At 32.6% G+C, this 11,639-nt stretch overlaps 1 protein-coding gene across 2 annotated transcripts in view; it reads right to left on the bottom strand.

Moving 5' to 3' along the window:
- LOC106461720 (intersectin-1-like) overlaps positions 1–11,639 on the bottom strand; it is a 223,110-nt gene that overhangs the window by 113,348 nt on the left and 98,123 nt on the right. For both annotated transcript variants that reach the window (XM_022388749.1, XM_022388750.1), the window contains exons 19-20: positions 4,780–4,937; positions 1,631–1,778 (exon numbers count right to left, since the gene is read on the bottom strand). In XM_022388749.1, the coding sequence (XP_022244457.1) occupies positions 1,631–1,778; positions 4,780–4,937 (306 nt within the window). The remainder of the gene's footprint in view (positions 1–1,630; positions 1,779–4,779; positions 4,938–11,639) is intronic.

Below are 11,639 nucleotides of genomic sequence, written 5' to 3'. Positions count from 1 at the left end.
TAAAACATAATATATAAATAACACACACACACACACACACACACAAACAAGAGTATAAAAATACTTTTTTTCCATCTTATGGTTTTCAAATTTTGTATGCATAACCTTTAGAACCTCCTAAATTAATATCAGTTTTTTTTTAAGGCAAATGTTTATATTGTATTTTTCCCTTTCTCTACAATATTAGTATACACTAGCTATTACCATCAATTTATACTATAGACTTATATTATTGTATAGTACAATGAAATGTTTAAAATGAAGACACAGGAAACGTACATACCTTTAAATATTGTGTCAAATAATCTTAAAACATCTTTTGGTTATATTCTTAATTGCATGTCTTTACACCTACATAGGTAGTTTATTTTTAATGTTTTATTTTCCTTTCCTTTAGCATTATTCTTTATCACAACACACGTTAATGGGCATCCCCAGCCAATATTACGGTATTGTGAGCAGAGAAACTTTAACCATTGGTAAAAACTTGGTGGCACTTGCATATTATAAATCCTTTGTGAACCAAGGAGATGTGGAGTTACATAAAACAAAATTTATTAAATGTTTCAAATATGCATCTTAAAACATAAATAACATATAATTAAGTAAAAGACAAAACTAAAATCTAAATACAATTCAACTATCTATCTAACTAATGTATTTTTAGGTGAGAAACAATGCTAAAGTGCTAGCTAGGACAATGCTAAGAGCAGTTTACTCTATGGAATTCTTCACGACAATTTTAAGATAACAGATAAATGAACATAATGAAAAAAGTGCTCTTTTCATTGGTTTTAAACGTCTGGCTTAAATAGTATAATTGACTGAGAAATTGCAACTGTGTGTAGAAAGTGGGTGTAGCATCTTCTTTCTCCAAATGTGCCATAAGGAGCTTGAAAGAAGGATGTGTAAACAGTGCAATTAACCCAGTTTCTGTTTATACATATATGTAAAGTGTACATAAAAAAGTACTCAAGTTACAGTGATAAAAATTTAAGATTTTGTGAACTTGTGCATCAAGTGACAATAAAACCAAAGTTTAAGAATTTTTCTTTAAGGTTTATTTGGAAATAAAGGAATTAAAACTTATATAATATAAAACTTTCAACTATAATGTAAATCCTAATGCTAATTTCATTGGCATACACTGATCATAAGATCATTTAATTAAAGTTTGAATGTAACTAAGTAAAATCTTGTGACATGCTGAGAAAAAGGTGCACCATAAATACAGGAAAAATTTAGTAATGCTTAGTTATGAATGCTTGCAGATTCCTCCAAAGAATAAGATTTCAAGATTCTTTCAACATGCATGTCTTATAATTACCTTTCAGGCACATTATTAAGAGTAAGAAACACAAAACATTTTTTGGCACAATGAAAGGTAAAATATTCATTATTACTTACATTATTATTAGTTTCTGTAACACAGTTACCATTAGCAGGGCTAATATCTATAGTGATAGCTTAGAATATATTCAGCTACAAACTTAAGGATAGATTTTAATAGTTTGTAAAAATTTCTCACAACAATAAAAATGGAATGAAGGAAATTTAAAAATCAAATTTATCTCAATACATGAAGGACACAATAAGCAGTTAAAAACATTAAGTGAAAAGAATAAGTTACTTGTCCAGGTATAGGAGAAGAGGTTCCTGATACTCCAGTCTTCAGTTGAGTGAACGAAGAGTTCTTAGATGGCTGTAATGTATCTCGTGGCAATTCTTCTCCCACATTTCGAGCAGCCACCCCATTCTCAGGGTCCTCAGATATTCCCCTAATAAATAATTTAAAAATATCCAAAATAACTAAGGTTTTTTTATTTTTATGCTCTAGAGTACTTCAAAAGAAAAAAAGTTGAAATTTTAGCATAATTTTAAATCTTGTATTCAATTGAACATTTTGCAGAAAGCCAACCTGAATGTAAAGCGTTAGCAATTAAATTATATGTGGTATCTTAAAAACAATAAAGGAAACTTGTACACATAAAGCTGTAGATGAGTTACATACTACTAGAGAAAGTTAAAGTTAATTCTGTAAATAACAAAATTCTACTCACGACACACCTCCAATACAAGGCTTATTATTTATTATTATTATTAAACTACATGGTATCTAATTTTGGGCAAATAAAAGCCATTACTGTCTCTTACAATAGCAGAAAAATCATTTGGCAAAATCTTTTGTAACAATTTTTTTAAAAGTAATCTGGTCATTTCCTACTTCATGAAACATTAAAGTCAACCCAAGATGACCACATAATTGCCATTTTGTTTATTTATTGATCTTGTGAAAAACAAATAGGTTGATAATTGAATAAGGAAAATATGTTACTATCACTGATATTGGTAGTGTTTTTAATTTAACCCTTAGGATGTTATTATCAGATTTATCTGACTTAAGACTTATAGCTGTTGCAACAAGCAGATTTACCCAATGGAGTCACAAGACATTTCCTCAGTGTGCGACAATCAGGATACCCTCACATTCTTGAATTTCCTGCCTTAGTGTTGCATACACATTGTTAAGCAAAAGCTTCATTTATTAGTAAATAATTGACACTTTTCACAAACCCAGCCAAAATTTAATTATGCAGTCAAAGGGTTAAAACATATCATAATTGCAATTAGAAATAATTAAGTAGCCAGTTAGCCAATATATTTATGTACATTTTTTCAACAGGATACACTAAAATAATATATAATAAATAAGGATTTGAGTCATCAGAATATTTTCTTATTGCCTACTGTACTCATTAAACTAAGCAGATATAATTTGATGATGATTTGATTTAGTAAATATAATAAAAGAAAAACCTCATGTTTGCAACCAATGTAATTAAAAAGACTTATCAAATAAAAGCATTACAATTTTAAACACAAAGTCAAACATCGACAAACCTAAAATCATAGAACCCATCGTAACTCATCACACCCTCTAAACCAAGATATCCTTATTGAGTCATTAGGCAATTTCCACTCATGAGTATGTACCATATATACATTCCAGCATCACTACCTGATTATGACAAAACCCCATTTAACTGAACATGACACAAGGTTTTACAAAACTAGTTTTTGTTTATGTTATACCAATTAGTATAGCATAAAATCTTAGCTAATAATTAATATTTTGATAGTATACAAGTTCTCAGTTCTTAATTTTATAAGGCAATATTTAAAAAACCCTCAATGTCCGTAGTGTGACATTTTTAGTGCAGTAAGTTTATCTTCATGATTAAATTGATTATTAAAAATTGTTAACTTAAAAAGTAGGAATAGGGACTGTCGAAAATATATAGAAGATAGGTAGCTTAAAGTGAAATTGCAAAAAAAATGTAAACAAACAAGCTTAAGGTTTGAGACACAGTGATGACATTATTTCTTCAAGCTACAAATCCCTAAAAGCTGTAATATTCAGGATGGTCAAAATAAAAAGTTGTGGCTTAAGGAAATAATGTCAGCACTGTGACTTAAACTTTAAGCTTGTTTGTTTACTGTTTTGTGATTGTATTTTCACTTTAAGCTACCTGTCTTGTTTCTGTAATTTTTTGAAGGTCCCTGTTCCCCCTTTTTAAGTTTGTTACTTTACTTATATTTTTTATTTCCATCATGGATATAAATCTGTATAATAGTGGTACTTTCCTACTTGAAACAGTTTAGATTAACCCTGTCACCACGGGTATCCTTAACTGCACATAACAAGGTTTTAGTGTCTTACATTCAAAATTTTATACTTTTTTGTTTATGCTATACCAATTAGTATAGCATAAAATCTTGTCTAATAATCAATATTTTTATGGTATACAAGTTTTAAGTTCTTAAATCTATACAGCAATATTTAAAAACATCCTGAATTTCTCCTTGTGGTTACAGAACTATCAAGTAGAAAATGAGACCACTCTTAGAACTGGGATCCATATAGAGGTCTAGCACGTAATGTCACACAACTTCCTGTTTGTTCAACACTGCCATACTATATGCAATATTTAAAAACATCCTGAATTTCTCCTTGTGGTTACAGAGCTATCAAGTAGAAAATGAGACCACTCTTAGAACTGGAAGCCATATAGAGGTCTAGCACGTAATGTCACACAACTTCCTGTTTGTTCAACACTGCCATACTATATATAAAACATTCCTTTCTAGCAGTCAACACATATCAATATAAGATTCAGCAAAGTTTCACATATTGTCAATGGTTTGAACGTCACCTTTGGTTAAATGACACAGATTCAATTTCTAAATATAAATTTTTCTTTAAGTAAATTGCTGAGATGATTTAAAGCCTCAGACAATTCAATATAGAAGACATATTTGTCATTTTTCACTTGAGACAATGCAAACACTTGATATCTAATATGGTGAAGCAAACAATAACCAAGCAACTTCTTGATATCAGAGAAAGACCTATACTGACTCATATAATGGAAAATAACAAAAAAGGAGCTTTCATTGCATATTTAGATCATTAGCCTATGGCTTTTTTAAAGATGAGATATAGAGAATAACATTAAACCATGACAACCAAAGTTTAGATACAATGATTGGTTATAATTGATAATATTACACTTGTATTGAAGTTACAGGGTCAAATTAGCACTAATTTGATCAAAATTATTCTGACTTTCCTCATAGAGAGCTACAAGTGGTGCATTATGCTCAGAAAAAATTCAGGAAATTCTCACACTTTTAGTAATCCATCATTCTAAATGTCATATGGCCAAGGTTCAACCAGATTTTCTACACCTAAATGCATAAAATTAAACTATTACTTACTCTAAAGTCCTTTTCATTTCTGTTCCCATGATATGAATGGTTTGTGAAGTTCCAATGGGACTTTCAACTAACTCCACATATGACTCGGGAAACCAACCTGTCTTTCCCTTTAACTCACCACCTAGCCAACCAGGTTCTGGACTTTGATCAATGGGAACCTAAATTAAGTTACAAAATCAAATTATGCTTTAAAACCTTTTCATTTTATTACATATTCTACAAACCTCTGTAACAGCAGGGCTTACCTCAAGGGACTTTTACAAAGTTTGGTTTGGGACCCCTACACTTTATTAGAAAACCAAACTAAATACAATCTACTTAACTTTATGGGTACAGCTAGATCAAAATGTACATGTCACAACCTTTTTAAATGTTACATTTAAAATTTAAGTAAACAACTTTATAATCAATAAACTTGTCATAAAAACATAGTTGATAATTCAAGTTTTATATTATCTAAGTTTTAGTTTCTTAATTTCAAAAGGAAATATCTATATAAATTCTTCATCTTCACTTCTGTGTCACATGATCCATCTCCTCTCCAATTCTCTTACTTTAGTTTCTCCATTCCCTTTTAAAACTGTCAGAAAGACCAACTAATCAGAAACTCAACTTAAACATTATAATCTAAATCTTCAACTTTCCCTCATTAGTGAGATACAAATTTGTGACACCCACCATTGAAGTTCCTACCATCTTGACATATCTTTGAATACATTTATCTGTACCACATCCTTCTCCCTTAGAAACATGTTTATAACCAACAGAACTTTGTTCCCTATACAAATCTGCTAAAGGTTTTTTTTCCCGTACGTTTCTAGACAGTTTGCCTCAGGTTACTTGTGTATGATCATTACTGTTAAGCTCCAACAAGTTTACAGAATTTTGTTAACCTATTTGTAGCTTACTTAAAAAACCAGCTAAATTATACTAATTTTAGGACAATTTATATTTTGGGTGTTAATGTTTTGTGTTCTAAATTTTGATTTAAAATAATCATTTAAAATGAGTTAGTCCACTAATATATATATATCATTACAAACAAGCTGGCTTACAGTGCTTTATCTGTTGACAGCCCAAAAAAAAGCACAAGTCCAGATGAGGAAGTACTAATTTCTATTATGCTAATATGTAAAAATTAGAAATGAATTAGGTTAGACAAGAAAACTTAAATAAAACCTAACATAAAATTTTTCATGACAGTCAATGTCATAGCAAGCTGTATGAGTCAGGCATATATATATATATAATTCATGTTGTGCTTGTAACTCAATCGTTTGTTTACACAAAGTTGTCAGGTTATGATAAATGGCTTTCAGTGTACTTTCAAAGGGTCTAAATGCAGCTGTAAAGTAACATTAACCCTTTAAGATGGGTTGCAGGTGAAAGGCCATGTCATCTAGTAACCACCAAAAAAAATTTGAATTAAATCTAAATTATCTATATCTAAAGAATAAATCTAAACTACCATTTTTTTTCTCTAGAATGACTTCAAATTGTAACATTAAACTACACTTCAATATCCTAATTAGCTTTAAACTTGAAACAGCATACACCTGTTTCCACTTAAATTTTATTGTCTTTTGAACAGTGTCTAACTAATAATCCTGCCACACAAATTCTAAATCACTTAGCAACCATTTAGCTCACATTACCCTATAAAATTACATACCACATGAGCTACTCAAGAGCATACCTTGTGAAACTAATTATTCTTTTTTTTACCTTATGTACCCTAAAAAGTTTACAATTTTTTACAATTCAGTTATTTTTATAATAATAAAGAATACACATGACAAACAAGAAATGTAGTACTTTTCTGGGTCTTCTTTTTCTATCATCTGTCGATAAAACTTAACCATACTTTTTTATACTAATAGTACTACTGTAATAAATGATCTTTTTATTTAATTAAATAATGCACCAAACTACACAAAATAAGAACATGCAAAAAACAGACAATGTTCCATAATTATAACAATTTTGCTCGGTTTCTAACTATGTGAAAAGAGTGGTTAAAAGTTAGTATTTTCCTACACTGAAAATATATTTCCAATAGATACTCAGCCCTACTCACAAAATAGCTTTTCTTGACTAGCAATGCTCTCTATTGGTACAAATTTTCAATGCAAATGATCACAACTCCCATCATAACCAGCATCTCTTCACATCTGCACTCATTAAGCACTTTGAGATTGGTCAGAAGACTTGCACCATATATCATCATACCTGGGGATGCTGGGTGGGAAATGTGAGAGGAGATAATGTCTATCAGAAATATGGTATCTAGGTATACTGTTTGCTCTTTAATGACAGTGTTGCAAAAATAAAACAAAAAAAAACAGGAAGGAATCCCAGAAAATGTATAACCAATGAATGGGACTCTTGGGTGTCGAGTGGCTAGGGTACAACAGACTAGTGGTAGTTCAACCTCATCCAACACCAGGCAATATCTGAAATGGTACATAAGATCCATGGTAGGTAGAGGATCACCTACCTCCTCACTCCAAAATTGGAACTGGTAGGGAAGAAGAATTTCTGCACCAAATTCTGTCTTCACTTGTGCACATTTCCAACACCAGATCCGCTGGGAACCGACATCCACCAGATGGTAGGAAAGTGGAAAGCCCTGGCAGGATGACACCTCTGGTCAAAAATCAGACAGCAATGAGTAAGGTACTTCCAGCTTCTACAAGCGGGAAAATGTGCTGTGTCCAGCTAAAACCAACACCAGATATGCCAGTAACCAACATTCAGCAGATGTTAGGAAGAGGGCCCACAAATCTGGAGTGCATTTCCAGTCCAAAGCCTGTTGGCAATAGGCATTTGTCATCCAGTCCATTGGTAGGAAGATAATATCCATCTGTACACAAGCGGGAAAACATGCTTCGTTCAGCTACAACAAACACCAGATATGTCGAGAACCAACATCCAGCAGATGGTAAGAAAAGAGACCACAAACCTGGTGTGCATTTCCAGCCCAAAACCTGGTGGCAGTGGGTATTTGTCATCTAGTCCACAGTAGGAGTAGGGATACTGGCCATCACATGTGAGAACTTACTTAGCTGGAACAACTCCAACCAACACTGAAACCACTGAGAATGATGGTAAGGAGGAGGAACATCTAAGCCTGATGGGAAAACTGCAATAATATATATATATATATATATATATATATATTTGTGACATGGCAGAGTGCTTCAACCAAAACCGGGCAGCATCTGGAATTACACATCAGGTTTGTGATAGGAAGGGCATCATGCCATCTACACACGACACTAATCACCACCAGGCCATCTCTAACCAAAACCAAACCCACTGGGAATGTACATCTGGAGGAGGGAGGAATGCCATGATAAGAAAAAAAAGACAGAAATATAGCATTGTGCTACACCCAAAATCTGGGAGCATCTGGACTTGTACTTCAGGCCCACAGTAGAAATTGCAGAATCCCACCACCCAACTCTAAACTGAGTGATATGATTCATCACTCGGAAGGACGGGTCTCCATGGTCTACCACCCCCAGCAGCTAGGAACTGGTAATTGGTATGTACTCCCATATTCCACTAGAAGAAAGGGAAGAAAATGCATTGGAGAATCCAGAGAACTGCACCACTGGAGATAGTGATATGGGTTACCGCAATATCTTATTTTGAAAAGCAGAGCTACCACATCAACAGAGTGGATCAACCAATACCAGCAGCATCTGGAATTGTATGCTAGGTTTGCAGGAGGAAGAGTTTAAATACCACAGAGCATCAGAAATGGGAAGCAATCCCTGTCTGCTTTACTCATGTGTCCATGAGTATATGGTCTGGAATAAACATACTTATGAAGCAAAAGACCACTAGAGAGAACTACTAGCAGTCCTACAGAAACCCTATCTCTATGATGTGTGTAACCTAATCTTCAAACATAATTGTTTTGACATTGATGACAATTGAACATGGACACACAACTAACACCTAGCTACATCTGGAATTGTGCATCAGATTTGTGGTAGGTAAAACTACAACATAATTGACATTGAGCATGATCAAAAGATATACAGTGCAAATTTTCATTAAAAAAAAAGTGTACCTGTCAGGCACCATTTGCCACAGAGTGGGATCCACAATACACTAGTTAGTGGCATGCATTTAAAAATTGTCCCAAATAAAGGACAAAAAGAGCTATTTTGTGAGAGGAGGTAAGATATCATATTAGAAATTCAGCTAAGCTAGTTGACATGTTTCTCATGTAAATAGTTATCCAAATACTCCAAATTTTAATATTATACAAGTTTCAAGTTCTTAATTTTATAATGTAATAATTTTTTTAAAAATCCTCAATTCCCTCTCGTATTAGAAATGTGATCTTTAGGTATCCCTCTCCCTCTAGTTTATTTTCCACTCTTCAAAAAAGTGCAAAACCTATCATAAATTACCTATTATAATGTTTTCATCACTCGGGCAAAGCATAATTTTAATAGCTTTTAATCTTATTTGGTTACAGTGCCATAAAATAGAAAATCAGACCCCTTCTGATTCAGAAATTGTCAAAGGTTCTCTCTGATGTTTAATACTATATTATTTATAACCAACAAAAAGACAAGGTTTTAACCTATCAAATGACGTATTATGCTACACTGTTTTCTGTACAAAGCATTGTCTATTTCACTTCCAATTGAAATATTATTCAAAGAGGAAACTCATCGACAGGCTTAGCTGAATTTTTAGCAGCTTTTATCACATAGTTAGAAAACCAGAAAAATTGTTAAAGGTTAGAGGGTTAAATCAGGTCATTTCTCTCCAACTACCTAAAAAGTTATTCTATTACATGGTTATTAAGTAGTACATGAACACTTTATACTTCTTACTGCTTGATCCGTTCACATGAAGGCAAAGTGTAAATACACTGAGTGGATTATTTCTACTTCAGGAAAGAACACTTCTAACCTACTGACACATCTGAAGGTAAGCCTTATTATTATTTTTGTTAACATGTACTATATTATATGGAAATTTTAGAATAAAATAGAGGTAAACTAAATTTCTGATGTATGTTAAACTATACTTTTTATTATTTTCATTTACTTAGTATTATAGTATTTATTTATAACAATATCTTTTTTTATTATTATAAACTATGTTCTATAGTTAAACTAAATTGCTCATGCTTTGAACTATTGATCATTATTATTCATTACATGTTCTTCACTATATTTTTTATAATATATATTCAATATTATATAACCAAGATATGGTTTTGTATTTCTAGCATAATCATGAGACAGAGCTACAGAAGTCTACATTTGGCTCTGATACTTCTGTCCAGGTGCAGCATGTCAGCATTTCAAGGTGCATCATACATCTGAAAGCTCTGCAGCTCAATATGATGAAATAATAAATCTCTTTAACATCAACAATAAGGTGTCATATATGACATCTGATAATGCATCCAATGTGATCAATGCATTCTGCTTGCCTGGATTTGAATCACAAACACTACCTAGAGCAATGGTGATAGCCCATCTACAAATAGTGACTCAGAAGATGAACTTTAGGATGAATCTAAATCAGCAGACAATTTATCCAAATTTCTTCCTGAACATTACTCCTGCTTTTCCCAAGCACTACACCTTGTGGTCAGAGATGGCATGTAAAAGGCTGGACACTGCTGAAAGTAATTTCCAAAGCATCAGCCATTGTGTCTTACATTCAAAAATCAACACAAGTAACTGATCTTCTTGAGGGAAAGGCCAGAGTTCAGTCGGTAATGTAAACACGATGAAACTAAGAAATCAAGATTGTTAAAACCCTATAACCAGAGTGCTTTTGAAAGGTGGACCTTTCTTCTTCAGGAGCAAACAGTTTGCACCTGAAAAAGAAATGTCCACATTTTGAAAGTGCTCAGGTTATAGGGTTTTTATTCATTTCTATCAAGACTTCTTGAACTTGCATGTTTTCCTAATATCATGAAACAAGATCATTGAAGGTTTCCTGGGAGAAGTTAGATAATCTAGATATTAGTACATTGAAATTTACTTTTCATGATCGAAGTGTAGTTGCAGATTTGGTGACAATACTGACACCTTTTGAAGAGGCAATAGATTTCACCCAGTGTCAGAACACTATTACCTCCAGTTATGTAGTGCCATGTGTTTATGGGCTGCTCATACTAACAGCATGCAATCAAGATATAATTTCAATCTTGTCTCTGCACTGAAGAAATTTGTTCATGCTTTGGTGACTCAGTATGAGCAACAGATTGTCTTCTTCTTGACTGCAGCATTGGATCCCAGATTTAAACTTCACCAGTGATTAGACCTATGAATCCAATCAAATGCTCCTGCAGCAAGAAGTCAAGAAAGTTTCCTCAACAAATAATCCTACAATCATGCAACCAAAAGAAGACTGTAAATCTCCCTCTCTCAAAAGAAGTAAGCTCTTTAGTATTTTTGCTGCCTCTAAGAAACCAGCCACCTGATCTTTAGAGGATACAGAGATCAACACCTACCTCGATGGTCCTTCCATTCCTGAAGAAACCAACCCTCTAGATTATTGGAAGATCTATGAAAAAAACTTTCCTACTCTAACTATGCTAGCCAAATGCTACCTGAGTGTTCCATCATCCTCTACCCCATTTGAGCATTCATTTAGAACAATGGGCAGTTATAATATCTATACGTCTGCTTGAAAAATACATTTCTTGTTCTAAAACTTTGTTATTGCATTTTGAAAAATTAAAGTATTGAAATATTACTATTTGTTCATATTTTTCTTTCAGGTTCTAAAAAGTTTGTTTCATAAAATAAAAGTACTGAAATCTTAATGTTAGCTATTTTATCATTATTGCATATTACCTGACAAAGTATTCA

The sequence above is a fragment of the Limulus polyphemus genome, unplaced genomic scaffold (genome assembly GCF_000517525.1).
Source record: "Limulus polyphemus unplaced genomic scaffold, Limulus_polyphemus-2.1.2 Scaffold1018, whole genome shotgun sequence".
Classification (NCBI taxonomy): Eukaryota; Metazoa; Arthropoda; class Merostomata; order Xiphosura; family Limulidae; genus Limulus; species Limulus polyphemus.
Note: the sequence above shows the minus strand (reverse complement) of the source record. Positions and strands in the feature narration are given on the sequence as shown.